Source organism: Talpa occidentalis, unplaced genomic scaffold (genome assembly GCF_014898055.3).
Source record: "Talpa occidentalis isolate TD23 unplaced genomic scaffold, MPIMG_talOcc4v2.1 talOcc4.7, whole genome shotgun sequence".
In the NCBI taxonomy this organism is placed as follows: Eukaryota; Metazoa; Chordata; class Mammalia; order Eulipotyphla; family Talpidae; genus Talpa; species Talpa occidentalis.
The window spans coordinates 91,436,254-91,463,818 of NW_023605083.1; the positions used below are offsets into that span (position 1 = coordinate 91,436,254).

General features: G+C 52.6%; 4 protein-coding genes across 14 annotated transcripts; 3 read left to right on the forward strand and 1 right to left on the reverse strand.

Annotated features, from left to right (window-relative positions):
* The first annotated feature begins 216 nt into the window (after positions 1–216).
* KCTD11 (potassium channel tetramerization domain containing 11) lies at positions 217–2,397 on the forward strand. The gene has a single exon (XM_037493991.2). The coding sequence runs from the start codon at positions 355–357 to the stop codon at positions 1,051–1,053; it is 699 nt and encodes a 232-aa protein (XP_037349888.1). The 5' UTR covers positions 217–354; the 3' UTR covers positions 1,054–2,397.
* An 81-nt stretch (positions 2,398–2,478) lies between these two features.
* On the forward strand, positions 2,479–14,328 carry TMEM95 (transmembrane protein 95). Of its 4 annotated transcripts, XR_008549631.1 has the most exons (9): positions 2,482–2,825; positions 3,041–3,097; positions 3,279–3,359; positions 3,471–3,491; positions 3,655–3,735; positions 3,849–3,936; positions 4,100–4,234; positions 4,554–4,706; positions 14,180–14,328. XR_008549631.1 is itself a non-coding variant. In XM_054689269.1 (8 exons), the coding sequence occupies exons 1-8, from the start codon at positions 2,615–2,617 to the stop codon at positions 4,570–4,572; spliced, it is 693 nt and encodes a 230-aa protein (XP_054545244.1). In that variant the 5' UTR covers positions 2,482–2,614; the 3' UTR covers positions 4,573–5,153. The 4 variants fall into 4 exon arrangements, 3 of the variants coding, with proteins under 3 accessions (XP_054545245.1, XP_054545244.1, XP_037349887.1); XM_054689269.1 differs by lacking the exon at positions 14,180–14,328 and having other exon boundaries at positions 4,554–5,153; XM_054689270.1 differs by lacking the exons at positions 3,655–3,735; positions 14,180–14,328 and having other exon boundaries at positions 2,479–2,825; positions 4,554–5,154.
* A 2,401-nt stretch (positions 14,329–16,729) lies between these two features.
* TNK1 (tyrosine kinase non receptor 1) lies at positions 16,730–22,922 on the forward strand. The gene is made up of 12 exons (XM_037493099.2): positions 16,730–16,937; positions 17,090–17,160; positions 17,280–17,471; positions 17,576–17,731; positions 17,868–18,151; positions 18,364–18,637; positions 20,401–20,495; positions 20,726–20,890; positions 21,131–21,213; positions 21,568–21,869; positions 21,953–22,048; positions 22,135–22,922. Exons 1-12 carry the CDS (start codon positions 16,745–16,747, stop codon positions 22,246–22,248), a joined length of 2,025 nt encoding a protein of 674 aa, XP_037348996.1. The 5' UTR covers positions 16,730–16,744; the 3' UTR covers positions 22,249–22,922.
* PLSCR3 (phospholipid scramblase 3) lies at positions 20,161–27,344 on the reverse strand. 8 transcript variants are annotated; one of them, XM_037493105.2, is made up of 8 exons: positions 27,280–27,344; positions 26,893–27,068; positions 26,371–26,612; positions 26,233–26,275; positions 25,908–26,128; positions 25,513–25,674; positions 23,731–23,892; positions 20,161–23,608 (listed from the first exon to the last, which is right to left on the reverse strand). In XM_037493105.2, the coding sequence occupies exons 2-8, from the start codon at positions 26,897–26,899 to the stop codon at positions 23,552–23,554; spliced, it is 894 nt and encodes a 297-aa protein (XP_037349002.1). In that variant the 5' UTR covers positions 26,900–27,068; positions 27,280–27,344; the 3' UTR covers positions 20,161–23,551. The 8 variants fall into 8 exon arrangements, with proteins under 8 accessions (XP_037349002.1, XP_037349006.1, XP_037349005.1 ...); XM_037493109.2 differs by lacking the exon at positions 26,371–26,612 and having other exon boundaries at positions 26,893–26,948; XM_037493108.2 differs by lacking the exon at positions 26,371–26,612 and having other exon boundaries at positions 26,893–27,064.
* Between the last annotated feature and the right edge of the window lie 221 nt (positions 27,345–27,565).

Below are 27,565 nucleotides of genomic sequence, written 5' to 3' on the forward strand. Positions count from 1 at the left end.
GTCGCCTTCTCTGGCTTCTCTTTGCTCCTTTCATCTGTTCTCTCAACGTTCGGAGATTTCTGTGCCGGGAAACTATCCCCTACCACCAAGGTAGTTGGGGTGAGCCCCAAATCTTGCCGCCTTGTTCTCCAAACTGTGCCTGCAACTCACAGAGTCTGAATCTTACCACCAAGTTCTGAACACTCCCAGGAAGTTCTGCCTATTCTTTTCTTTTAGTTGTCTCCTGTACTCCCCAAAATTTCCCCTCCTCCTGTATCCTCTTCGCCCCCCTCCTTTGGGGGCCCCGTGACCCTGAATGTGGGGGGCACGCTATATTCAACCACTTTGGAGACCCTGACTCGCTTCCCAGACTCCATGCTGGGAGCCATGTTTAGGGCGGGCACCCCCATGGCCCCCAACCTCAACCCCCAGGGAAGTGGCCCCTACTTCATCGACAGAGATGGCAAGGCCTTCCGACACATTCTCAATTTCCTGCGGTTGGGGCGTCTTGATCTGCCCCGCGGGTATGGGGAGACAGCACTTCTCAGGGCAGAGGCTGACTTCTACCAGATCCGGCCCCTCCTGGATGCCCTTCGGGAACTGGAAGCCTCTCGAGGAACCTCTGCACCCACAGCTGCCCTACTTCACGCAGATGTAGATGCCAGCCCCCGGCAGGTGCACTTCTCTGCCCGCCGTGGTCCACACCACTATGAGCTGAGCTCAGTGCAGTTGGACATCTTCCGAGCCAACCTCTTCTGCACTGACCCAGAGTGTTTGGGTGCCATGCGGACCCGATTTGGTGTGACCAATGAGGACAGAGCAGAGGGGGGTCCGCACTTTCGACTGGAGTGGGCCCCGCGCCCCACAGAACTCCCGGAAGTAGAGTACAGGAGGCTGGGGCTGCAGTCTCTGTGGACTGGGGGTCCAGGAGAGCGACGGGAGGTCAAGGGCACGCCAGGCTTCCTGGAAGAGGTGTTGCGGGTGGCTCTGGAGCACGGCTTCCGTCTAGATTCCGTCTTCCCTGACCCCGAAGACCTGCTGAACTCCCGATCACTGCGCTTTGTCCGGCACTAAGAAATGAGAACACCGCCTTCGGTTTGATTGCTGGGGATAGAAAATTGGGTAGCAAAGGAGATGAAGGCGCCCCCCTGAAGCCTCTTTCTAGTTCCTTCTGCCCTGTGAGCTGTGAGAGTCAGGGGCTCTACTTCACCTGACTGGAGCCCAGTCGTGGCAGAATTCCCAGACCTGAGCCCACCCAGGACTCCCAAGTAGTCCAAAGGTTCTGGACTGTTGCTTATTCTGGAAGGGGTGGGGAAGGTTTCCCTGACTTGTTCTTGCCTGAAGCTGGGGACCTCCTTTCCTTGGTTGATGCTCAGTATTCAAGGATCTGGAAAAGTGGGGATACCTCTTATGCCCAGCCTAGGCCTAATAGATCTCTGGAGGGACCCCGAGATCTGAGAACGGGGGATTTTGGATTGTTTTAATGTGGTCTTGTATCAGAGCTTCTCTTTACGGAACTGGGTGGCTTGACCTGGCCTGAACAATAAGAGGCGGGAATACTCTGGAACAAGGGAAAAGGTATTCTTTGCTATGTTTTAAGCCACCTACTGAAGGAGACAGGCTACACCCCCCCAACCCAGGTTGGTAAAATGAAGCTAGGAGACGCCCCATTAACTATGGGACTGGCGCATCCCTCTGAAATCCAACTGTTAAAAGATCCCATATTGATGGTAGGGCTGGCCATGAGGAGGAAGGCGGCTCCTTCTTGGGTCGTGCATGTGTGTGTGTGTGTGTGCACATGCTCATGTGCTCATGCATGTGCATATCACCCATTTTGTATGACTGATGTGTGGGTCCCTGACACCTTGCCTCCCATCTGTGTTACTGGAGATGGTGTCTGTATTGTTTGTTTTTTTGTGTGTGTGGTCTCTGCATGTCCAAGCCTGTTTGGGGTTGCCCAGCAACTGTTTTGGCACCAGGTGTGTCCTGAATAGATTGCAAATTACTAGCTTAATCACAAGGGGTGTGTCTGTGTGTGCATGCGTGTGCATGCATGTGCGCTCCCATCATCATGCAAGCAGGAGGGGCCTGTTGGGGTTGAGTCACTGGGATCTTCCTAGTGAAAGGTTAGAAAAGTCCCTGGTCTTAGCCAGCCCCAGAGGCCTGTAAGGAACTCTTGGTTACTAAGGCAACATGAGCCTGTTGCTAGGAGATAGCTGGGGAAAGCCCAAGGCTGCTCTGGGCAGAGAGAAGATAGTTTGGAAGAGTGGGGGAGGATATGTGATAGGATTTCTGGGTCCTTGACAGGATGGGATACTCATACGGGACACTTCACTGGGAGAGTCACTGATTATTTATCACTGGTCATGATTTATAAGAAGAAAAATAAAATTGCTTTTGGAACCATAAACTTGTAAATGCTGGTGAGGCTAAGGTTAGGGGTGTTATTCCCCTTGCTGTAGAAGCCCTGTTTTTTTTTTCTGTCTATTGCATACTAACAATGTTTTCTTCTGGTTCCCAGTTCCTTGGGCCTCAGCTTTACCCCAGCCAGGGACAGAGCAGTGGCATTGTTCTAGAATGCTGTAGAACCTCCCTCTAAGCAAAGGGCTGGAACCATGATCACAGAGCATTCCAGATGGGGCGCCAGTCCCCCTCTACCACTGCCCCAATGGGCCTCATGTGGATACTGGCACTAGGTGGGGTTTTCCTGGAAGTTGCCCAGGCCTGTATCTTTTGCCATAGCTCAGACCGAAACTTATCTGGCCGCCTGGCTCGGCTCTGCAGCCTGGTTAAGGCCCAGTGGAAGGATTGCGAGGCTTCCTGGAATTTCTCAGCCTTTGCCTTAGGTAAGACCAGATGTCCGGAGATAGGCCCAGCAACTGTCAACCCAAATTGGGGCAGCATATGGCTCCCAGATGTGTCCTTCAGTTTCAGCTCTCTGGACACACTGGCCTCCCACTCTGGGAGATAGATCTTCAAAACAAGAGAAAGTCAGGAAAGACCCAAGAACCTCCTTCTGGGTGATGAGGGAATCACTCACTGGTCCTGCCCATCTCCACAGATGAGCTGTCCATGATCAAAGTCATAGAGAAGACTCACAGAGTCCTGAAGGTCATGGGTGAGGTTAAGGGGGAAGGCACAATCTAGGGGCTTGGATGGGCACCAGTGAGGGGGATGAGAAGAAGAGACTGGGGAGGCAGGGGAGGGTATAGATTAGAGGAGGTGCTGGTGTGAATGGTATGGAGGTGAACCTGCACTGTTGAGGCCCTGGCCAATATGGTTGCTCTTTTCCTCCCCAGAGATCAAGAGGTCTCTGTCCTCATTCCCTGCATATTGGCAATGGCTTCAAAACATCAAGCTCCCCGAGTACACCAGGGAAGGTATTCATTCACATGGGGAGGGATTAAGGAGTGCCAACGATCTTAGGCAAGGGGTTTGTGGCTGAGTGCCTCAGTTAAATTGCCCCCACCCCTCTTTCTCTTTCATTTCAGCTCTCTGTGCTCCTGCCTGCCGTGAGTAGAAAAGGAAAGGGGTAGCAAAACAGGTAGAAAAGGAAAGGGGTAGCAAAACAGGGAACCTTCCAGGTACCTGGCAGTTAGCACAGAGGAAGTGGGTACCTGGCAAGGTGGAGCCAGGGCCTCCCCTCCCCAGCCCTGTTCCCGCTGTTTCCTGTAGGGGGCAGCACCACCCTGTACAACTGTTCCACCTGCCAGAGCTTTGAGGTGTACTGTTGGCCCAGAAGGCGCTGCTTCCCAGGTCTTGACAACCCCCCTACCCCAGATCTCTGAGCCCTCAGTCTCCCCAAATGCCCACAGGTATAGGATCATTTGCCCAGAATCATTCACCACCACCTCCTGGGTTCCCTGCAGGAAGTCACGATCTCTGGGAAGCCAGGAGTCTGCTCCTCTCCATCTTCACAGTGGCTGTGCTCCTGGGTTTTTTGACCCTCATGTTGGAGTGAGTTGGGGGATAAGGATAGCAGTAGCCTCATCACCTCTGACCTCTTCAGTGCCTTCCTCCACCCATCCCTTCTCTCACTCCTCCTCCCCCCATCCTCTGCCCCACCCCACCACCACCCCCTGCCCCCCATCGCCCCAGCCTCCTTCCTATGCTTTCCCAGGTTTCCCATCCTCTGTCTTCCCTCAGGTCCAGGATCCTCAGAGCATAAGCTGACTTGTAAAGATGCTGACAGCCCCCAGCCTCCAGCTCTCAGGAGCTTGTACCCACGACTTCTGCTTCTCTTTGGGGGGTGGAGGTAGGAGCAGTCAGCCCCTTAGTTCCAGCCTCAAAGTTTCAGTCCTCCAGACCATGAAACCCAGATGTCCCCACAATCCCAGTGTTGATGGCCTTCAGGGACCCAGGCACCCCACAACTGGAAAGTTCCTCCCCAGCCCTCAACCAATCAGACCGGCAGTCACCAATGCCAGGAAAATATCTACAGAGGAAAAAATCCCCTACACACACCACTCCCACCCCCTTATGTTTGTTCCGGGAAAGCGGGGGCTGTCTGCCCCAGAAGCTATGACTGATTGGGAATCCGGGAATGAGTGTTCTGGATAACTCCTTCCCTCCAGAATGAGACCACATCAGTGAATCCGCTGGCATGCTCTCCCTCCATTTAACATTGTGAAGCCTTGGCCTCCCAGAAGCTTCCCTCCTTCAGGCCCAACTAAACCTGCTATCAAATGGCCTTCACTCCTGCCTGGCCTCTTTGTGCAACTGGGGAGGTAAGAGGGAGGATGGGAGATTAAGTGTGGCACAGTAGTTTTCACTAGGGGTGATTTTGCATCCCAGGAGACATTTGGCAATATCTGGAGACATTTTTTTATTGCTTTGATGGGGGGAGTATATGCTACTGGCATCTGGTGGGTTGACACCAGGAATGCTGCCCAATGCCCTGAAATGCACAGGAAAATCCTCCATCATGAAGAATCTCCTTGTCTGAAAATCTGGGTAGTATGTAGTTGAGAAACCCTTGTGTTTAGTTCCCTTTCGGAGGTTTTTGATTTGGGACATGAAGAGAGATGGGACACAGAAAGAGAGGTTTATCTCCAAACACAAGTCTCAGGCCAAGGGCCTCCGCCTAGAAAGGATCCTGGCCCTCACCTAGACCAGTGGTTTTCAAACAGGTACCTGGAGACTTTAGGGCAAGGATTCTTACATTGTGCACATTTTACACATTGCGGTCACCTGGGCAGCTTTAAAAATTTTTCATGCTTGGGCCTCCCTAGTGGCACAAGGGGTTAAGTTGCAGCACTATGAAGCTATCCGCAGCCACTGCAGCATGAGTTTGATCCCCCGCCAGGGAGCTGCCCACATGGTGCAGCAGACCTCTCCTGTCTCGCCTGCTGCTCCCCTCAGCAGTGCAGTTCAGTACAGCTGCCTGTTTTGTTCCCCGCTTTGTCTCTGGTGAATCCTCTCACCCCCATACCTCTGGCCTGTACCCCAGTTCTTGTATGTATAAATAAATAAATCTTTTTTAAAAAATTAGTCATGCTGGGGCCCCATCTCCAGAGATCCCAAATTTAGTGGTGTCGTATGGGGTCTTGGTTAGTCAAACTTACAGCCAGAGTTAGGGCCACTGCTTTGGGGGTATAAAGGTCCTGGGGTGGGTAGAAAAACACACTTTTAGCAGAGTACCTGCCATTTTTGTTTTCACGTTCTAGTCCAATTCCTCCATTTTATTTTTTTTTTTTTAAGATTTATTTTTTATTTATACAAGTGCTGGGGTACAGGCCAGATGAGTGGGAGGGTGAGAGGATTCACCAGAGACAGAGCGGGGTACAGAACAGGCAGACTGATGAAACACACTGCTGAGGGAGCAGTGAGCGAGACAGGAGAGGTCTGCCACGCCATGTGGGATTCTTGCCGGCCAGTTGGGCTCAAACCCACGCGACAGAGGCTGCCGACAGCTTCACAGCGCAGTGCTCAACCGCCTGCACCACGAGGGAGGCCCCTCCATTTTAGTTTTTTTAAGATTTATTTTATTTATTTATGCATACAAGAGCTGGGGTGTAGGCCAGAGGTGCGGGGGGTGAGAGGATTCACCAGAGACAGAGTGGGGAGCAGAACAGGCAGACTAACAGAAACATACTGTACAGGGGAGCAGGGGCAAGACAGGAGAGGTCTGCTGCACCATGTGGGTCAGCTTCCTGGCCAGGGATGGAACTCATGCTGCAGTGGCTGTTGATAGCTTCATAGTGCTGAGACTTAGCCCCTTGCACCCCTGGGGAGCCCCTAATTCCTCTATTTTCTACCAAAAATGTGAGACCCAGAGATTACTTGGGACACTCATACAACTCACCTAAGATCATACAACTCATTCATCCATTCTTCTGACAAATACTTAGTGAGTACCCACCAGGTGCCAGGCACTGTTACTGCCCAAACTAGGAGGAGAAACCACACCTTCTATCTGCCCAGGCCCCATAGCTCTCCTCTGGTCTGCAGAGGCTGCCAGCTGCCCTTTTATGGTGTTCCCTCATTGCAGGCTCAACATATTGGAATTGTCCTTGTTCTCACACCCAACACACAGTAGGTCAAGTAGCTGTCTCCGTTCTCAAAGGACCTCTATCCTATCTGTCCCTTCCTCCAGGCCCTGGCCCCCCAACCCACTCCAGAACCCTCTCACAGTGGACCCTAATCTCCCAGATGTACCATCTGACTAATCCTCAAAGTCATTTCACCCTAAGTGGCCCTATGGGTCTCAGAATTCCACCTCACTCACACCCTCCTGTCCAGTATCAAAAGACAGTTAAGACCTTGGGCTTTAGGGTTGGGCTGATTTCAAATCCTCCTGTGATTTAACTTCTCTGTGCCTGTTTCCTCATCTTTTAAATGTAGATCATATATTTCATTGATTCTATGGCCATTTCCCCACCCCCCATTTACATTTTAACATCTCTGGAGAATCCATCTTAAACTGAAGACATGTCATGGCATAATGGTATATATTATAATTGATGGTATCTTAAATTCAATGAAATGCAGCAGCACTTATTTTACAGGATTACTGTGAGGTCCAAATAAGTTCATATAAAATGTTTGGGACAGTGTCCAACATGTAATGGGCCTTCATTAAGTATTAGCCATTATAATCTCTTACTTAAAAATCTTCCCTAGCTCTTCCCTACCTACAGAATATAGACCTGGACCTTTATGCCAACAGTCAAAGCTCCATCAGTGGCTCCCCCATCTTATCTGGTCTTTAGCCCAGAGCTGTCCAAACACAAATTGAACTGGATTCTCCTCTTGAATGCCCCACAGACATCTCAGAAGCCACAGGTCCAAATCCATCTTGCTCTCGCCCCTTCCCCCCCGCCTTTTGTGATCTCTCTCAAGCTTCATGGCAGTGCCAACCTCATAGACACCCTCTTCCTCTTGCACCACATGCACACTTCTCAGTAACTGATCTAACTTTATAAAATTTCTTGGAATCTGGCCCTCACGTGTCTCGAGCTTTATGTCTCAGTTCTGCGCCCCCCCCCCCACAACCATACTGAATCACCTGTAGTTGCCCAAACACTGTTTCCTCATATTTCCTTGCCCTTGCCCAGGCTTGTCCCTACACCTGGAATGCCCTTCACCGCTTCTGAGAAGCTTCCTCCGAGCCTTTGAGATAGAATAAACTGCCCCTTCTCTAAGCATCTCTCGAGAAGGGGTGGGGTGCTTTCACACATCTCCCCTCTACATCATGCACTGCCATGTAAAGCCACTACTTAAGGTTGTACACCTTTGTTTCCCCAGTTCCTGGCACATGGTAGACACTAGGAAGTGTCCCTGACAACTCCAGGCCTGTCTCTGAACCCTTGTGATGTAAGCTCCCCACATAAGTGCCCCATGAGCATCTGGCGCAGGAGGCTGGTAGGTTTCATTTTTTCCTGTGCAGATACAGTTAACCTACCACACAATGACCAGAATGGTGTTTCTGAGTCCTTCGCCAAACAGCGGCTGCTGTTGTGTGAGTGTGACAGTTCTAAACAATGGCCCCAACCTTCTTTGATGTGCCTCGCATCTAGAAGCAAGGTCCAGGTATCTTCCCTTGAACCTGGACTTCACGACTGGTTGACCAATTAAATATGGCACAAGTAATAGCAGACCACTTTCTGGGCCCAGGCCTAAAGATACTGGCATACTCAGGACACTCACTCTGGAACCCAGTTACCGCATTATGAGGACGTCCAGGCTACATGGAGTATGCACAGGGAGAGGGTTGGCCAAAAGCCGGCATCAACCTAGACATGTGAATGATAATACAACTCCGGCTATTATGTCACCCCCAGACTTTCAGTTTTTCCACTCAAGACCCCAGACATAATGGAGCAGAGAAATAACATTCCCTTAGTGGCCAGATGCAATTTCTGATTCTCAAAGTCCAGGAGCATAATAAAGTGGTTGTTTATGCCTTTATTTTTTTTTAGATTTATTTATGCCCACAAAAATGGGATACAGGCCAGAGGTGCAAGGGGTGAGAGGATTCACCAAAGACAGAGTGGAGAACAGAACAGGCAGACTGACTGAAATGCACTGCTGAGGGGAGCAGTGGGCGAGACAGGAGAGGTCTGCTTGCCATGTGGGTCACCACCCTAACCTGCCTGGCATTGAACTCGTGTCACAGTGGCTGCGAATATCCTCATAGTGCCGTGACTTAATCCCTTGTGCTACCAGGGAGGCCCTGTTTATGCCTTTAGGTGTTACTGTTCAACAGTAAATAATGGGAAGAGTAGGGCAGAAAAAGGAGCCCAGGACTTGGCACTTAGAGGCCCTGCGTTCATTACATGGCTGGCCCTGCCCTTCCAGCTATGTGCATGGAGAACACCACCTCACCATCCTGAACCTCAGTCTTTTTTTTTTTTTTAAGATTTATTTATGCATACAAGAGCTGGGGTACAGGCCAGAGATACGGGGGGAGAGAGGATCCACCAGAAACAGAGTGAGGAACAGAACAGGCAGACTCACTGAAATGCCCTGCTGAGGGGAGCAGCAGGCAAGGCAGGAGAGGTCTGCTGCACCATGTGAGTCCAGCCGGGGATTGAGCTGGTGCTGCAGAGGCTGTGGATTGCTTCATAGTGCGGTGCTTAACCCCCTTGCTCCATCAGTGAGGCCCCTGAACTTCAGTCTTCCTACCTGTAAAGTGGAGTTAACAACAGCTAACAAGAAGGCTATGTGTCAGGCATCATCCTAAACGTTGATACATTGTATTATCTATATCTGTGTAACAAATTATTCCAGAACCCATTTGTTTAGGACAATAAACATTTACTATTATAATTTCTGTAGGTCAGAAATTCAGGAACAGCATAACCCAGTGGTTCTGGCTCCAGGTTTCTCATGTGCATGCAGTTCAGATGTCAGGGCTGCAGAAAAATCTGAAGTTTAATTGAATTTGGAGGATCAGCTTCCAAGATGGCGCAATGCTGTTGGGCATGTTGGTGTTGGCGTTTCGCAAGAGGCCTCAGCTCCTCAACATGTGGCACTCTCCCCATAGGGCCACATGACGTGGTGGCTGGCTTTCTTCAGAGCAATAGACCCAATGAAGCAAGGCAGAAGCCATACTGTCTTTTATGTCTTAACTTGAAAGCTGAATGCCATCCTTTCTGCAAAATCCCATTGATTACACAAATCAGCCCTGTTCATAGTGGGAAAGCAAATTGCATCCCTGTGAGGACCTGAAAGGGAATTTCATTGACAGCCATTCTGGACACTGGCTACTCCACATGTAGACACAGCTAATTCTCCAACAACCCCATAAAGGGTATATACTCCTTTCTCCTAGTCAGCTCATCTTGAAGATGAGGAAACAGGTACAGAAATGTCAGATAACTTGCTCATATTTATAGGATGGTAAGTAGTAAATATGGGATTCAAAGTAAGCCCAGATGTGAGGTCTAAACTAGTGTTCTGTAGACTCTCTCATTCCATCTGAGACTAAAGGAATATGATGGATCTAAGGGTGCTTTCACTTTGCAAAACCAACCAATGGATACACTCAAGGTGATGAGCTGGTGACTCAAAAAACTAATGAGGCAGGGCCTCCCTGGTAGCGCAAGGGATGAAGACGCAACCTATGAAGCTGTCTGCAGCCACTGCAGCAGGAGTTCGATCCCTGGCCAGGGAGCAACCCACATGGCACAGCAGACCTCTCCTGTCTCACCCACTGCTCCTCTCAGCAGTATATTTCAGTCAATCTGCTTGTTCTGTTCCCCACTCTGTGTTGAATCCTCTCACCACCTCCCCATAACTCTGGCCTGTACCCCAGTTGTTGTTTTTTTTTTTTTGAAGATTTATTTATTTATACAAGCACTGGGTACAGTCAGAAGTGCAGGAGGGTGAGAGAATTCACCAGAGCCAGAGTGGGGAACAGAACAGGCAGACTGACGAAATACACTGCTGAGGGGAGCAGCGGGCGGTAGGAGAGGTCTGTCACACCATGTGGGACCCTCGCCTGTGGCCAGGGATCGAACCAGCACTGCAAAGGCTGCGGGCAGCTTCTCAGCCCAGCGCTCAACCACTACGCCACCAGGAGAGGCCCCCCAGTTCTTTATGCATAAATAACTCTTTAAAAAAAAAACTAATGAGGCAAATGCAAATTGTGAAAGCAAGGGACCTCAGGGTCCCAGGAGATGGAGATGGGGTGGTGGAACAGGATGGGGAGGGGGACAGGGATGGGATCACCAGGAGAATGCTTATGGGTTACATTTGGTAACTCCTATCCCCATTACACTCAGCAAAGGAGCACCTCATGTCAAAAATCTCCTTTGCTTCACTCTACCCATATAAAACTCTGTCTCATTCACTTGTTCAACAAAAGTTACCGAGTACTTATATGAGCCAGGCTACTGGTCTTGGCATGGGGAACACTGCAACCCCAGGCAAGACGGAGCTGGGAGTCTAGCAGGGGCAGCCGACAAGTTATTAGCAAATTCTGCCAGGATGGGGTGCAAGGGAAAGAGATCAGGGCAGTTAGGTTTAGGTTTCCTACATTTAGCAAGGCCAAATTCGGATAAGGGTAAGAAGACTCTCCCAAGAAGATGGAACACAGTGGATGAGTGCTGGGCTGTGAAGCTGCCGCAGCCTCTGCAGCACCATTTCGATCCCTGGCCATGGCGAGGGTCCCACATGGCGCACAGACCTCTCCCGCCGCGCCCGCTGCTCCCCTCAGCAGTGTATTTGTCAGTCTGCCTGTTCTGTTCCCCGCTCTGGCTCTGGTGAATTCTCTCACCCTCCCGTGCTTCTGACTGTACCCAGTGCTTGTATAAATAAATACAAAAATAAATCTTAAAAAAAAAAAAAAGAAGATGGAACAGCTACACAAAGTTCAGAGGAAAGAGAGAGCCAAGATGCTGATGTACTTTCTTCTATTGAGGGAGAGAACCCAGTGATTTGAGGGATCAAAGCAGAAAAGGAGGCTATGTTGTTCTAATGTGGTTTGATAGGAGCAGAGAGGTTTCTGCTTGGGAATGGGCCCCACCCCACTCCACCTCACATAAATCCAAGAGTTGGGGGAGGGCACCTGGGTGCCCTCTGTTTATCCTCCAAGTTCTCTGCCCTGTGGGGAAAGACTTGGCCCTGACGGTGTGAATGTGCTCATCCTTCTGGGATACAGAGCCTGCAGGGCAGGGCAGAGGTTGGACTGAGACACAGAGAATGGGCAGCGCCCAGGTTTAAGAGTTAGCTGAATGCCCCATTTCACCCAAGGAGATGGTCCCTTAGGGTGGTTAGGATGGTCAAGTTCTCCCACAGCCTACCATCCTTTTTGGGTGAAGGTGGGAATGAGATAAACTTAGCTTCAAAATAGGAAATAAACAAGGAGGGAAGGAGGAATAAAGAGGCCCCTGATTCCCTGTTCGTTTTTTCTAAACCAAAGACAAAGGTGGGGCTGAGCCTAGACATTTAGTTTCCTGTTGGAGTTCAGAGGACCCAGGCCAGGAGTCAAATCAACAGCACCCTCTAGGGCCTCCCCGGTGGCGCAGCGGTTGAGCGCTGGGTTGCGAAGCTGCCCGCGGACTCTGCAGCACCGGTTCGATCCCCGGCTGCTCCCGGGCCACCGGAGGAGGATCCCACATGGCGTGCAGACCTCTCCTGCCACCCGCTGCTCCCCTCAGCAGTGTACTTAGGTCCTTCTGCCTGCTCTGCTCCCCGCTCTGGCTCTGGTGAATTCTCTCACCCTCCCGCGCTTCTGGCTGTACCCAGTGCATGTATAAACAAAAACAAACAAACAAATAAATAAAACATGCCTCTATAAAAAAAAAAACACCCGCACCCTCTATCCTCAGCCTTCTCTCTACCCCACAGCCAAGTCCTAGGCAGGGTCCCTCGCTCTCCCCTGATCCTAGGAGGTAGGCAGCAAGAGCCTCTTCCCTGTGATCCTAGGAGGTAGGCAGCAAGAGCCTCTTCCCTGTGATCCCTGAACCTGCTCTCCTACCTTCTCCCAGCTCTTACTACAGTAAGCTGGTTCTGTCACTCCCCTGTTTCAAGCCCTTCAGTAGTCTCCAGAGTCCTCATGTAAGGCCCAAATGCCTGACTGTCCTGCAGGGCCATGTAGAATGAATCCCACCAGGGCAGGAATGATGTTCATTCACCCAGGTCCCAGAACACAACACAGTGAAAACTTGCTGAAAGGATGAATTCATGCCTAGTCTGGCTGCAGCTGCCTTCGTATCTCCCCATGTGCTCTGCACACATGTGTTCATCCAACTCCCAGAGGGCTTCTAGTGCACTCAGATCTGTGAGGAAGTTGGACACTCAGAGGAATATTGGGTTTTTACATGCTGTTCCCTGAGGAAGGTCATGGAGTCATTGTGTTACCCACCAAGAACTTGGACAACACCAAGATGAGTCTCAAAAACAAGTTAAGTGAAAGAAGTCAAATGTAAGTAGCAAACACTGTGTCGCTCCATTGATAATAAGGTCAAGAGAAGGCAAAATTGATCTGTGAGTTTTAGAAATCAGAATAGTAGTTACTTCTAGGGGATGATGAGACTCACTAAAAATGGGCACAAGTCCACTTTCCGGGATTACAGAAACATTCTGAGTCTTTGAATTAATGTATATCTACATTTGTTGAGCTATATTGAGCTACAGCGTTAAATGTGTGTGTTAGTTACTGATTGTAAATTGTACCTCAATAAACATACCTCTATGTCAGCATAGAAAGTATAGCATGAATATCAATATAACATATGAATATAACAATGACAAAAAAGTCCTCAGTATGTGGATTAAATAGCACATCTGATATAACCAAGGTGCGATTAGTAATGAACTAGAAGATAGATCTGGATTGCATCATGAAAACACCAAGAATAGAAAATATGGAAGAGAGGTTAAAAGACATGGAGAATAGCACAAAGAAGTCTAGCATAGTTCTAATCAGGGTTCCAAAGGAGAGAACACAAGAAATGGAGAAAAAGCATTATTTGAAGAGATAACTGGCTGAGAATTTCCCAAAACTGATGAAAGATGTGGATTCATAGATATAGGAACTACGATATACTGTGCAGATGAAATAAAAAGGAACTCGTGTCTAGGTTCTTTAGGACTATGAAGCACAAATGATGTCTCAAAACCCAGGAGAGGGCCTCCCTGGTGGTGCAGCGGGTTGAGCTCACTGCTGTGAAGCTGTCCACAGCCTCTGCAGCGCAGGTTCGATTCCGGCCGGCCAGGGAGATTCCCACATGGCATGGCAGACCTCTCCTGCCTCACCCGCTGCTCCCCTCAGCAGTGTCTTCATTCCATCTGCCTGTTCTGCTCCCCGCTCTGTCTCTGGTGAATTCTCTCACTTTCCTGCATCTCTGATCTGTACTCCAGTTCTTGTATAAATAAATAAAAAAACTTAGAAAATAAAAAAAGCCAGGAGAAAAGACAAATTATCTGTAAAAGAATGACAATTAGATGAAGCACATTCCTTCACAACCAATATACATTGGTTATATTATATGACATTCCTACATTATCCCATGTACAAAGAACACAAGGATGAACAAGACAGGCCCAGTTCCTACCAGGTGGAGCCCATAGTAAATCAAGGATAACACAGAGAGGGAGCAGTTACAGAGCCCAGCAGGGTGCCCTGAAGCATGCAGTATATAGCTGGCCTGGTTGGAGGGCAAAAGAATTGGCAAGAAAGAAAAAATATAGGTGGAACTGTGAACTATGAAGATTTTTCTGTCAATGCTGGAACAGCTCATGTATTCAGCAGGATGGGGCTCTAGCTGCTGTGCCCAGACATCCATCCTTGGGACAGAGGAGATGTCCTGAGACTGATGGCATCCTCCCTGGGACCCGTGACAAGAGGAAGAGCGTATGCTCGTCTCAGAGCCTTCTTCAAGGTCCTGGACTGTCTTTGCAGCCACAAGGCAAGTAACAGCACAGAGTCCCGGACAGCAGAGGCTTCGTGGGTAAGGGGGAGGGGGTAAGCCAGGATTGTGATCAGGAAGTGCCAGTGAATGGGGTGCCTGCCCTGAGGCAGGAGTGCTGCCCTTGGTCAACAAGACCAGGTGACCTGGCGGGATGGGGCTGAGGAATCACTCAGAAGCTCTGTAAACTCACCTTCCCCCCACCCCCGCCCCCCGACCTCCCGCGCGGCCGCCCCGCCGGTCTTCCCAAAGATTCTCTTCAGGGCAGCACATGGGACTGAAAGGACAGCTGCTTATCAACACCTCTGCCCTGTCTGCGCAGCCGGCACCCAGGCCTTCCACCAGGAGTGCTAGGGAGCTCCCCTCAGGCGGGGGCAAAGACTACATCCCGCTCAGTCTCAGTCCCGGAGCCTGGCAGGGGTGGCTATCAGGTGCTTATTCATGGCAGGGGTGGGGCTCTGGTTAAACGAGGTGAAGAGTTTGGTGAGAAGGGGGATGGGGGACAGCACACAGAAGAGCAATCTGGAGAGGGGTGGAAAGTTCTTGGGAGAAGGCAGGTGAGCAAAGGACAGGGAAAGGGAGCTTCTCGCCTCTGGCCCAGCGGAGAGAGAGACGCCCTCTCGGCTCACCTCTGCCCACCAGCCCCTGGCCAGTCGCCAGGTCCCGCCCTCCGCCGCCTCGGGTCCGCCCTCCCAGGGATTTAGTCCCGACAGCCCAGGGCGGCTCCGCAGCAGCCGCTTCCGCCTCAGCCAGGTGAGGGTCCAGACCGGGAAGGAGGGGGTGGGTGGTTAACCGGAGCTGCTGTTGCTTGGGGTGCGTCCGGGGGTGCTGACTTGCTAGCCTCCCTTCCCTTCTCCTCCCCGGCCCTTCCCTTCTGCGTTCTCTCCTGTCCTGCACCTTCTCACCTTGCAGGCGTTCTGGATATCCCAGAGTCCCGGGCTTTCTCCTTCCCCGCCCCCGCCCCGCTCCTGGCTCACCTGTGGTTTCCTTCTGGGTTCCTCCTGGGGTCCTCTGACCCTCCTGGCTTAACTGAGTGGGAGGGAAGGGTCTAGGTGTGTGCAAAGGAGTGTGCAGGCGAGCAGTATCCAGACCACCTAGAGCTTTATTGAATAAAGATTGGCGGAGTTCCCTGAAGCCAAGTTTGATTGAGTGACTCAGGTGTGTGGGCAGAGTGCCAAACCTGGAGCTGCGCTCAGGTGGGTGTGGACTGGAACGTACACCTGGCAGCCTAGGTGGCTCTATGGGCCGTACCTGAGCTTAGCGTGGCCTGCAGTTAACTGCTGATCACAAATGTGGCTGGCTTGGGTGTAGAAGAGGCAACGATCCTGGGGTCTCTGGACTGAGTGGGCCTGCATAACAAAGTTTATGGACACTGTACCTTCAGGTCTTCTTTGTGTTTGTGTGTACATTGGCATCTCGGCTCTGGGGCAGTCTATGTTGAAGACAGTGAACTGCCCCAGCTCAAGTCACGCACAGGAGAGGGTGTGTGGCAGTCAGCCTGGGCGCTTCATGACGGCATACTGAAATGTCTCCAATTTGAGAGGACTTGTATCTGGGAATCTCAGGCATTGTTTACAGCATATCTCTAGGGGGTGTGTGTGTGTGTGTGTGTGTGGCCATGTATTTGGGTACAGCAGCAGTACACCTTTGTGCACATCTGTAAGTCTCAGGTATGGTGTATGTGGTAGACGGAAATGTGGCTGTCAAGGGGAGGTGTCTCAGGTACGCAGTTGACTTTTGAACAACATGCAGATTTGAACAGAATCTGCATTTCTATGCAGATTATTTTCTATCTTCGATTTCACTTCATGGATTCAACTATCTTGGATGTCATTTGGTTGAATCAGCAGATGCAGAAACACAGATTCTCATGCAGATGGCTCTAATGTAGACAGCCCAACTATAAGGCACTTGAGCACTGGTGGATTTTGGTATCCATGGGATCCTGAAACCAATCTCCCTTTGACACCAGGAGACAACAGTAGTTAAGTTTCTTTTTTTTTTTTTTAAGATTTATTTATTTATGCATTTGAGAACTGGGATACAGGCCAGAGGTGTGGGGGGTGAGAGGGTTCACCAGAGACAGAGTGGGGAATAGAACAGGCAGAATGACTGAAATACACTGCTGGGGGGAGTAGTGGGGAAGTCAGGAGAGGTCTGCTGCACCATGTGGGTAGCTCCCTGGCGGGGGATCAAATTCATACTGCGGTGGCTCGGACAGCTTCATAGGTTGCGTCTTAACCCCTTGAGCCACCAGGGAGGCCCTACAGTAGTTAAGTTTCTGAGGAGTCAAAAGTTACACTTGAATTTTCCTGGTTCTGATATGTCCCTCCTACACCTGAGTGTCTAGTGACATACCTGTTGTCTGAGTGTCTCAGGAGCCTACCCTGGGCTATGTCTGGTGGAGAATGTCATCCTTAGGGGTTTCTTCTCCAGACATGCTTCCTGAGGCGGGCTCACCATGGCTGTTGAGGCTGCTCCGAGACCTCCAGCTGGCCCAGTTTTACCGACCCATCCTCGAGGAGCTGAATGTCACCCGACCAGAACATTTCGACTTTGTAAGGCCTGAGGACCTGGATGGCATTGGCATGGGCCGGCCTGGTGAGGGATCTCCTTCCCCAGCCTGTTAATCACCATCTGCTCTCCACTCCAGCCCTCCTCTTGCCTCTAAATCCCTCTGCATCCTGCTCCCTCCCATCCCCATCCACCCTCACCCCAGACTACCCCAGCCCTCTGATTCTGGTCTCCCCCAGCACAGCGCAGACTGGTTGAGGCTCTGAAGAGACAACGTTCAGGGCTCAAGTCTAAGAACTGGGTCTACAAGGTATGTGTTTGGGGGCAGGGGTGAGAGGCTTAGAGGACCAGCTTAGACCCAGGAATGGGGTGGGCTGTGTGGCGAGGACTATGGAGGGTCCCTCATGCTTGATTTCCCACCCATTTCAGATCCTTGGGGGTTTTGCCCCTGAGCAGAAGGAGACTACTCCAATCTCAGACAGCCCCGTGTCCCTCCCTGAGCCTGAGGGGGGACTCAAGTGTCTGATCCCAGATGGTGCTGTGTGTAGAGGGGAGCTGCTGGGTTCTGGCTGCTTTGGTGTAGTGCACCGAGGACTGTGGACACTGCCTAGTGGCCAGAGTGTAAGTGTCCAAGGTGCCCCCACCCCCGCTGTGTGCCCTCTGTGTTCTGGCCCCCACATAACTGTTCCCTAGGGTGCCTGATAGTGTTTCCCCTGTTTCTCCAGGTCCCTGTGGCTGTCAAGTCCCTTCGGGTGGGTCCAGAAGGTCCTGTGGGCACAGAGCTGGGGGACTTTCTTCGAGAGGTGTCAGTCATGATGAACTTGGAGCATCCACACGTGCTGCGTCTGCATGGCCTTGTTCTGGGCCAGCCTCTGCAGATGGTGAGCAGACCCTGACTCCGGCTCCCTGGCCACCTCAGGGGCATAGAGGACAGAGGCTAGTGGGCAACAAGAGGGTGGGCGTGGAGTCCTGTGGAGCCCAGTTTCTGCTCACCCATGCGGTGCTATGCTCTGGCAGGTGATGGAGCTGGCACCACTGGGCTCCCTGCACGCCCGTCTGACGGCGCCGGCCCCTGCACACCCGTTGCCCGTGGCCCTGCTTTGCCTCTTCCTGCGGCAATTGGCCGGGGCCATGGCGTACCTGGGGGCCCGTGGGCTGGTGCACCGAGACCTCGCTACGCGCAACCTGCTGCTGGCTTCACCGCGCACGATCAAGGTGGCGGACTTCGGGCTGGTGCGGCCGCTGCGCGGCTCCCAGGGCCGCTACGTCATGGGCGGGCCCCGCCCCATCCCCTTTGCTTGGTGAGGCATGGGGCCTGCAGGTGGGCTGTGAGGGTGGGGGTGGGGTCTGGAGGGCGTTAGAAGTGCGGAGGGGGCTGGGACTGGAGGAGTGCCCCGGAACGGAATCACTTGTAAATGACGACCTAGCGTGGAAGGACTACACGTGGAAGGACTACGTGGCCTGTACGAGCTCCAGGGGTACTCACGCAAGCCCGTCAACTCCGCTTCCGCAGGTGTGCTCCCGAGAGCCTGCGCCACGGGGCCTTCTCTTCTGCCTCGGATGTGTGGATGTTTGGGGTGACGCTGTGGGAGATGTTCTCTGGGGGCGAGGAGCCCTGGGCTGGGGTCCCACCCTACCTCATCCTGCAGCGGCTGGAAAAGGACCGAGCTCGCCTCCCTAGGCCTCCCCTCTGCTCCAGGGCCCTTTATGGTCTTGCCAGACGCTGCTGGGCCCCCCACCCTGCTGATCGTCCTAGCTTTTCCTGCCTGGAGGAGCTGCTCCAAGAGGTGGGAACCCCTTTCCTCATATACACTCAGTCTTTCTTCCCTCATCCCCTCCCCCATGGTTCCACACACAAGACAAACCAACTTCTGGGCTAGGATATAGGATCCAGCTTTAAAGACATCAGATCAGTCCTTCCTTACCTGAAGGGCAGGAGAGTCCTGGAGAGGCAGCTTGGGGTTACATAGATACTGGCAGAGGGGTGGGGACTGGGGCTGGGTCCAAGAAGGAGGAGCAAAGAGCAGTAGATTGCAGTGGGTATTTGACAGGCAGAGGCCAATTTCAATGAGGAAGGGGGAAATACAATAACTAAGATGGCAACAGTGCACATGGGCTGCTCTGTGGAGAGATTTGTAAGGCATGATAAATAACCAGAGCTAACATGTAGAACACCTGATCTGTGTAATGTACTGTGTTACTAAGTGCTTTCACTATCCTTATTCACTCATTTATTTTTTTAAAAGATTTATTCATTTATGCATACAAGAGCTGGGGTAAAGGCCAGAGATGCGGGGGGTGACAGGATTCACCAGAGACAGAGTGGGGAACAGAACAGGCAGACTGACTGAAATACACTGCTGAGGGGAGCATTGGGCGAGACAGGAGAGGTCTGCTGTGCCATGTGGGTTTCTCTTTAGCTGACCAGGGATCGAAAAGTGCTGCAGAGACTGCGGATTGCCTCATAGTGTGGTGTTTAACCCCTTGCATCACCAGGGATGCCCCTTATTCACTCATTTAATCCTCACAATTGAGATCATTATTATCTCCATTGCACAGATGGGGCAATGGCAGTTTAAGTGACTTATCAAAAGTCAGACAGGGACCTCCCTGGTGGCTCAGGGGGTTAAGACACAGCACTATCAAGCTATTGTCAGCCACTGCAGCATGAGTTTGATCCTGATCCTGGGCTGGCCAGGGAGCAACCCACATGGCGCAGCAGACCTCTCCTGTCTTGCCCACTGCTCCCCTCAGCAGTGTATATCAGTAGATCTGCCTGTTCTGTTCTGCACTCTGGTGAATCCTCTCACCACCACCACCCCCACTTGGCCCCCTCCCCCGCCCCCACCTCTGGTCTACACCCCAGTCCTTGTATACATAAACAAACAAACCTTAAAAAAAAAAAAGAAAAAGATAGCAAGTGGAGGATTTGGGAGTTAAACCAATTTGACTTCTGAGTTCTTTCCTAAAGCACTACCTTCTACTGTTAAAGGAGTTTAGCCTTTACTCGGAAGGCACCTGGGCGCCATGGAAGGCTATGAGCAGGGGAATTATAAGCCAGCTCTGCATGTTATATTGCTTTGGCGTGGTGCAAGAATGGATTGGAGGGATGATACTGAGCATGGGAAAACTAGGTAAGCCACAGTGGCTGTGAAGCAGAAGTGAGATGAAGAGACCTGGATGAGGGCTGAAGCAGTGGGGCTGGGGAGAAATGGAAAGGTGCTTGATGGGCCTGGGTATGCAATAAATGCAGTTTATAGAACAACTGTCCCCTTGGTCCCCCTAGGTAGAGACAGGAGCCCCCCCCCCACTTTGTTGCTCCCTGACCCCTGTGCTGGGTCCAGCTTGGCATGGAATCCAGGTGTGCCTCCCTTACTGGATTACAGCTGGGGGACAGGGACACTCCCACTCTGGGCCCAGGACTGAGAACACCTGGTATGGTTTGATTGGTGGGTTCATGAAGAGAGGAGTCTTCTTTTTTCTCTGCTCCCACACATTGCCCTTCTGACTCAGGCCACAAACCTAGCCACCTTATCTCCTGTCTCTACAGGCCTGGCCTCCCGAGGGACATTGTGTGAGGGAAGTTACAGAGCCAGGAGCCCTGAGGATGGAGCCTGGTGATCCTATCACCATTATTGAGGGCAGGTGAGAGCCCCATGCCATTCTGAGCCTGGACCTCTCTTCTCTCTAGCTTCTGGAACCCTGATCTTCTTCCTCATCCCCCTTCCTCTCCTTTCCCTTAAGATCCTTTTGTGTTAGGGAGAAAGGCTTTCCTTCCTGCAGGTAGATGCAGCTTGTGAGCTGAATGTGGGCCAGAGCCAGCTCCCATTCCCCCCATATTTGCTCCCACACCTCACCAGTGCCTCTTCCCACAGTCCTGACTCCACAACCTGGAAGGGCCAGAATGGTCGCACATTCAAAGTGGGCAGCTTCCCAGCCTCAGCAGTAACTCTGGCAGATTCAGGGGGTTCAGCAGCCACCCATCCTATCCACAGAAGCTCTCCTGCCCAGGGAGAACAACATTGGGGAAGCACAGATGGGTGAGGACCTGCAAGAGTAGGGGATGGAGCTGGGTTGGGGGAACCAAGTCCAGCAACTTCTCTGGATGAAAAACTTGGGGTGGGGGAGTGGAGTGAAGTTGGTGGGGTACCTGGATTGCCTCCCAGCTGGAGCTTCCATACTGGGTCTACTGCCTGGGGACACCAGAGGGATTCTTTGGGAAGGGATATAGATATGTGGGATGGAAGGGGTGCGATGGAGAATGAATGATCACTCTCCAGCAGGGACAGAGTGAAGGCAAAGCTCCGGGATGTACCTCCTGCACGGGGTCAGAGAAGGAACATGCCCCTGCAGAGGATGAAAGGTGAGTGCGGTGGTGGGGACAGGGCCTGCAGAGGAGATCAAGAGCAATACCCAAATTTGCCCCCTGCTCCAAATCCATGCCTTGGCATAGTGCCTGTCCCACAGTTCCTTTCCCAGTAGCCTGCTCTAGCTACACATTTAAGATCTGCCTTGGCTACTGAACAGCATCTCTCCATGCAGCAGCTATGCTTTCAGGTCTTCAGGCCCTCAGCTGCCCAGTCCTAGGTGTTCATTCTACACCCCTGTATTATTGTCCTACCCAGCACAGGACCACCCTGAGGATAGCACAGACAGAACAGGTAGGCAGGGCCTACCATGGGCTTCCTCTCAAGTTTTTTCTTTCTCAACTACACAGGCATTTCTAAGAGCTTGGAGTCCGTTCTGTCCCTGGGACCCCGTCCCACAGGGGGTGGTTCGAGCCCCCCTGAACTTCGACATGCCAGAGCTATGCCCCATGGACCTCCAGGCCTGCCAGCCCGTCCTCCCTTTGCCTCTGGCTCTTCTTGTCAGCCCAGCCAGCCCTTCAGGGAACGACCTCCCTGGCCCAAAAGAGAACCCCTCCACAGTCAGCCCACGGGAGCACCTAAAGCCAACAAAGTCACCAGCCCCTCTGGAGGCCTCTTGTCTGACCCTGAGTTACAAAGAAGGATTATAGAGGTGAGGTCTCTCTGAAGTGACCTGGGGTTCAGAAGGGGCTATAGGCTGAGGTAGGGGCCTAAGTGAGGCCTTGTCCCCTGCAGATGGAGCGGAGTGTGCATGGAGTCACTCACCAGGAGTGCCAGGCAGCATTAAGAGCCACTGGGGGGGATGTGGTTTCTGCCATCCGGATCCTCAAGGTAAAGCCAGACACCCTTCTCTCAAGTTCCCTTCTCTTTCACCTCTGCCCTCTGACAGTCAACTGCCCTCCCTTCTGCCTCCGCAGGTGGACCAGCTCTTTCACCTGAGTAGCAGGTCCAGAGCTGACTGCTGGCGCATCTTGGAGCATTACCAGTGGGACCTCTCCGCTGCCAGTCGCTATGTTCTGGCCCGGCCCTGAACTCTGCACCCTTGAGCATGGACCGGTATGGAAAGCCTGTCCCCTCAAGGCCCTGCCACATGGGACCAAACAGAACTGGTGCAAGGTCCTAACAAGGAGACCTTCTTACCTGGGGAAGCCCTGCTATAGACAGGTACAGGAGACCAGGTTTGGGCTTTGATGAGTGTCTCCTCCTACCCTCCCCCATGGCCTCTGAGGGCTCAAGCTCCCTTGGCTGGATCATGGAAGGATCTAGTCCACTCTGCCCACCACATTCCCAAACAGGAGGAGGACTTACACAGGAAGCTTCTACTCACTACAGAGAATGATAATGATCAGGTGGCCAGAATAAATCATGGGCCTTCTGAACTGTCATCAGCTACCCCACTGTACTCCATGGGAGCAGCTATCGTGGATGAGGGAAGCAGCCCTACTGACTTGGAGCACATGGCCCAAATGCCTTGACTGGTCTGGACTATTGTGGGTGATTGAAAGTTGCTTTTTTACACTCAAGGACACATGGTCTTGGTAGCATGAATTATGAAATGGGCCGGCCCCCATCCAGTTCAGCTGTCATATTTCCCTTTGTTCTTTTCCCATATCAGCTCTTTTTTTTTCTACCCTCCCCTATGACATACATCTTCCAATGTCCAAAAAGTTACAAAGTTTATATGAATATATCATACAAAGATGCAGCCTCCTTCCTGGGGCAAGGGAAGGAAGGGGTGTTTAAGTAAGGCACAGGAAGCTGCAGCAAGCACCAGCTGTAGGAAGGGCTGAAAGGGGAAGAGGAGGTTGGCACTGGGACCTAATTAGGCCCTACAGCTGTTGGAGAAAGGGGGATTCCCTCAGAGTGCCATGGTCTCAGGCTGAATTAATTGGCCAAGCTGATGTGAGGGAAGGGAGGCCGTGTCTGCCATCTTCGGTGAGGCTTACCCTTCCCCATTTCAGCCCTGTCATAAAACCACAGAGCCCTGAATTCCAAAGGTATCTATCCTTTGGAGCAGAGGTCCTGGAAGGGGGTGGGATGAAGGGAATTGGGAAAGTTTGAAAGCCGATATGCTTGTGTGCTGAAGGACTGCCAGACAGTGGAAGGAAGCAGCAGGGAAAGGCTTTCATACATACCCTCTGTGGGGACCATAGGTGAAGGGGGCCAGGGGAGTAAGGTAGGGATGGGACACATGGCCCCCAGCCCTCAGGCATCCCTGTCAGTCCCTTGCAGTATACGTGGAGGAAAGGGGCTGCCTCTGAGGAGGGGTAAGGCCAGGGAAGGCAACAATCTTGAATCTGGTTGAGGCGATGGTCTCCTCCCTGGAGGTGGTCTCTAACTGGTGATGGCAGAAGGCCCAACACTTCCTCGCTTCTCGAAGAACATGTAGTCCTGTGGGGAGGGCACTGTCAACAGGAGATCTGGCCTGGCAGCCTGGAACTGCAACCCCCATAAACACTAACACTCCCCTAGCTCCAGGAGGCCAGGAAGGAAAGGTGGGGCAGCTGACTCACAATGAGAAATGTGGCTCCCAGCAGCACAGCCTTCACCCTCACATCCAGATCTAGTGGGAACTGCAGGCCAAAGTCATCTGCATCAGTGAAGGCTTCTCGGAGCAGCCCTCCCCACTGCTTGCTGATGCGGCCCACACTGCGGGATTCGTCTGGAGTTTTCACCTGTTGGGAGGGAGGAAGAAAGGAAGAACCTAATTGGTGGGGAACATGGCTACTTTACCTCCTTCCAATTTCCCATAGTCACCAGGTATGAACTGCAGGCTCTATACTTGGTGAATCCTCCCTATAGCCCTGGATTCCATGTGACATCTGGGGAAACTGAGGCACCCTTGGTCACACTACAAGTATACAGCAGAAATCAGGATTCAGACTCAGATCTGTTGTTCTTGAAAGGTCATACCTGGTAACTGAACATCAGGTGGGAGAACTGGAAGTGCGGCATAATTTCCTTAGTACACAGTTGCTAGGTTGGTTTTAGTTACCAAAGTCCCTACTATTACTGCATTGGTCCAGTTTGTGCCACGTAAAAAGTAGGTTGCCCAAGAGGGCAAAGGAGGTTGCCAAAAGCCTGTTTGCAGTCTACAGGCCAACCAGGTTCCTAGAAGCCTGTGTCTGCCCAAAGCCAGACCTTTCTTCCAATCTGCAAAGTAGGAAGGGTCCTGTCCAGCATTGCATATATGCCTCAGCTAGAGGGGACCCAAGGCCATCTAGTGGGGAGAGGGGGCAGTAGTAAATGGCCTCTGTTAACTGTGGCCTTCACCAGCCTCTCTTTGGGTCCAGCAGCAACAGGCCTTGGCGATGTGGGTGGTAATTCATAGTGATTCCCTCGCCTAGGCTCATTCTCCAGCGGTTAGAACTACAGTGATTCCCTTTGATGTCCTTCCCACCCCTTCCCCCACCATCCAACAGCTCTCCAGCACTTCCTATAGATCAGTCTCAGGCTAGACAAGGCCTCTCCCAACTAGCCCTGAAGTCCCAAGCATGCAGCCCCAAACATAGACCATTTATAATTACATAAAAGGGAGCCTGGCCCTATGAGAACCCCACAGTCTACATATTCTCATCCAGATCCCATCAGAGAACTTCCTCCCAGCTACAAAGGTGACTCAGGTTTTAAAAGTAACCATAGGTAGGGCAACTCATCAGTAGCCTGGGAAGGTCTACTGGATTATACCTTTTTCTGCCTTATCTGCACAGGTAATTAACCCTTAAAGAATTCAAGGGTCTATGAAGTGTCTCTGTCTTCTAGAAACAAAGGTGAGTCCCAGGCCTCACCCTGAAACTCTCACCTCTTAGGTTGTCCAGGTTCCAGGTTGGTGACAGGAGGCACAGTGACAAGGATTTCACCTGGATTTCTGGTTGGAGGGGCCATTTAGATTCTAAATTGGCAGGGCAAGCCACATGATGTTGACGAGTTATTTTAGTGCTTGCTCCAGGGCCTGGGGTCCCAAACTCTTGCATAGCAGCCACATGGGCCCAGCCCACAGCAGACTCAATAATCATCTTTCACCCTAAATCCAGGTTAGCCTTAGATGTTTTACCCCCTCAACATAGGACTGCAGGTAACAACCAGAATTAGTCTTAAGATGAAACTTTCTGTACCCTGCCTTTATAAGACCGTGGGTCATCCTATTTCTGAATAGAGGAAAACTGGAAATGTGGTGGGAGTCACAGAGGATTAGGATGGATACACTCAGGGTCTTGACCTTAGTGTTGACCATCCTGCCTCATGAAACATCTTGATTTATGAAGGTCCCAGGAATCCTCTGCTACTCCTGATACCTCAAAGTTGGTGTCTGTGCCACAGCCACAGGTCCAGCAGGGCCCTATCACTCGCAGGACAGTCTGGCGATCCGCATCCTGGATGGAGAATTTGGGAAGGAAGGGATGCCAGGTCTGCAGCACATGGCCAATGGTGGTGCCGGGTGGAGCCTGTACTTCCATCTGGAGTGGGAAGCAGACAGGGTCACCACCCAAACAGGGTACCCTGGCCCAAGCTCTCACCAATCCAGCTCTATTACTTATTTCCCTTCGGAACACCTGTTCCCTTCACTAACAATCTGTCATTCCTCTCAACTAGATCTCGCATACCATCTGCCCACTCCCACTAGGTCCCACCCCCATTGCATCAGGCCCTCTACCCCAATCTCTCCTTGACCCAGTCCCTCCCCACCTACCTCCTGAAGGCCACATGGGCAGCAGCTACAGCCACAGTGGAGGGGGCGGAGCAGGCGCAGGATCTCTCTGTCCCCAGGGTCCACCAGGCGGACACGCAGTGGTCGGCGGGCACCACAGCATAGGCGGGCACAGCAGTTGCTTTCCTCAGCTGCCTGACCCAGGGGCTGTCCAGTCCCTGATCGCAGTTCATAAAGGTTACATGTCTCCCAGCCCAGGAATGCTGCCAAAGGGTGACACACAGACGCTCAGATACCCATCCACACCTGCCTGGGAATCCATTATCCCTCTCACCTTCAGCCTGCCCAACCTACTCCTTCCACTCACTTTCTACTCGCTCAGCTTTCTGATGAATTAAGATCTGATCAATCTGGAACGAGAGCAGGGACAGGGACCACTTCAGTTGGCCGACCTGAACTCCCTGGCCCCCTTCCTTTCACTCTTCCCTCCCTCTCTCCCACTCACCTGCACCAGAAATTCCAGGCCGGAAGGCACCCCAGGCAGTGGCAAGAAGGGGGCAGCAGGCCCTGGAGCTCCAGGGCCCGGTGAGGGAAAGAGAGCGAAACCAGGGGCAGGGGCAGGCACGTGAGCGGGCATGGGCGCCTGCCCGGGCCCGGGCCCAGGATGCGGAGATGGCTCCGGATACCCAGCGGTTACAGGATAGGGAGGTGGGGGTGAAGGGGCGTAGCCTTTGGGGGGTAAGTAGCCTGTGGAGGGACAGGGATAGATAAGAAAAGAACCGAAACCTCATCCTCTTATCCTTCAGCACGCGGATCGGGAAACCAGGGGACACAAATGTCATGGGAAGAGACCGAGAATGATGGGTCGGGGAAGCAGGGCGGCGGCTCCCCGGGAGGAAGGGAGGAGCCCCACACAGCCAGTCGGAGCACATTCTCCGAGAATGTGTTTCACACCGGATCCCAAATCCGTGGCGGAGGTGGGCTGGGGGGGTGGATAACGGAGACCCTCGGCCTTGCACCCACTTACCTGCCATGGGAAAGGGGCTCCGGCCCGCGGGATGTCGGTGTCCAGCAGGCTGAGCTCTAGAAGTGGAGGCAAGCCCGGAGACAGCCAGACAGACACAGACAGACACAAAGACAGGCAAACGCCGCGAAGCAGCTGCGCCCGGCGCCGACCCAGGGTCTCTTGGGCGGCGCCTCTGACTCGGGGAGAAACCGAAAGTGTCAGCGGGCTGGGCGGGCTACCTGGGACCCTGGAGTCCCACCGGGGCCCCAGAACCGCCCCCTCCCTTTGTTTTCCCATTTTCCGCGGAGGCGGCAGCTGGCGGAAGACTGGGCAGTATACCCGCGGTCAGAGCACCGCCCGCCCTCGAGAGAGGGCTTCTGATCCCTTCGGTCTCCCCACCCAGCTCACCTGAAGCCCCTGGAAGAGCCGGGTGCCCTGCCCACGACGGCGCCCGGGACCTGTGGGGGCGGGCCCTGGATCTGACCCCACCCCTTCGCCGCGTCAAGGCCCGCCCCTCCCGAGCGAGGCGGCGCGCCTGCGCAGAAGGAATACCGGCTCCCCGGCGGGCCCTCGGAGGCTGGGCCGCCCGCTCCTTCGCGTCGCCGGCGTCCCCGCCCCTTCCGCTCCGAGTCGGGCGCCGGGGGAGAAAGCGTCCCCGGGTGAGGCAGGGCCGAGACCTGTGTTTGCCCGGTCT

What these genes read in the sequence shown, in the direction of transcription:
- KCTD11 (XM_037493991.2), top strand. Translation starts at nt 355, where the DNA reads ATGCTGGGAGCCATGTTTAGGGCGGGCACCCCCATGGCCCCCAACCTC.
- TMEM95 (XM_054689269.1), top strand. Translation starts at nt 2,615, where the DNA reads ATGGGGCGCCAGTCCCCCTCTACCACTGCCCCAATGGGCCTCATGTGG. An exon ending in CCCCGAGTACACCAGGGAAG is followed by an intron (nt 3,360 to 3,470) that starts GTATTCATTCAC and finishes CTTTCATTTCAG; the next exon opens with CTCTCTGTGCTCCTGCCTGC. An exon ending in TTTTTGACCCTCATGTTGGA is followed by an intron (nt 3,937 to 4,099) that starts GTGAGTTGGGGG and finishes ATGCTTTCCCAG; the next exon opens with GTTTCCCATCCTCTGTCTTC.
- TNK1 (XM_037493099.2), top strand. Translation starts at nt 16,745, where the DNA reads ATGTCATCCTTAGGGGTTTCTTCTCCAGACATGCTTCCTGAGGCGGGC. An exon ending in TGGGCCAGCCTCTGCAGATG is followed by an intron (nt 17,732 to 17,867) that starts GTGAGCAGACCC and finishes ATGCTCTGGCAG; the next exon opens with GTGATGGAGCTGGCACCACT. An exon ending in CATTGGGGAAGCACAGATGG is followed by an intron (nt 20,891 to 21,130) that starts GTGAGGACCTGC and finishes ATCACTCTCCAG; the next exon opens with CAGGGACAGAGTGAAGGCAA.
- PLSCR3 (XM_037493102.2), bottom strand. Translation starts at nt 27,168, where the DNA reads ATGGGAAAACAAAGGGAGGGGGCGGTTCTGGGGCCCCGGTGGGACTCC. An exon ending in GCACAGACACCAACTTTGAG is followed by an intron (nt 23,893 to 25,512) that starts GTATCAGGAGTA and finishes CCCTCCCAACAG; the next exon opens with GTGAAAACTCCAGACGAATC. An exon ending in TGGGAGCCACATTTCTCATT is followed by an intron (nt 23,609 to 23,730) that starts GTGAGTCAGCTG and finishes CCCTCCCCACAG; the next exon opens with GACTACATGTTCTTCGAGAA.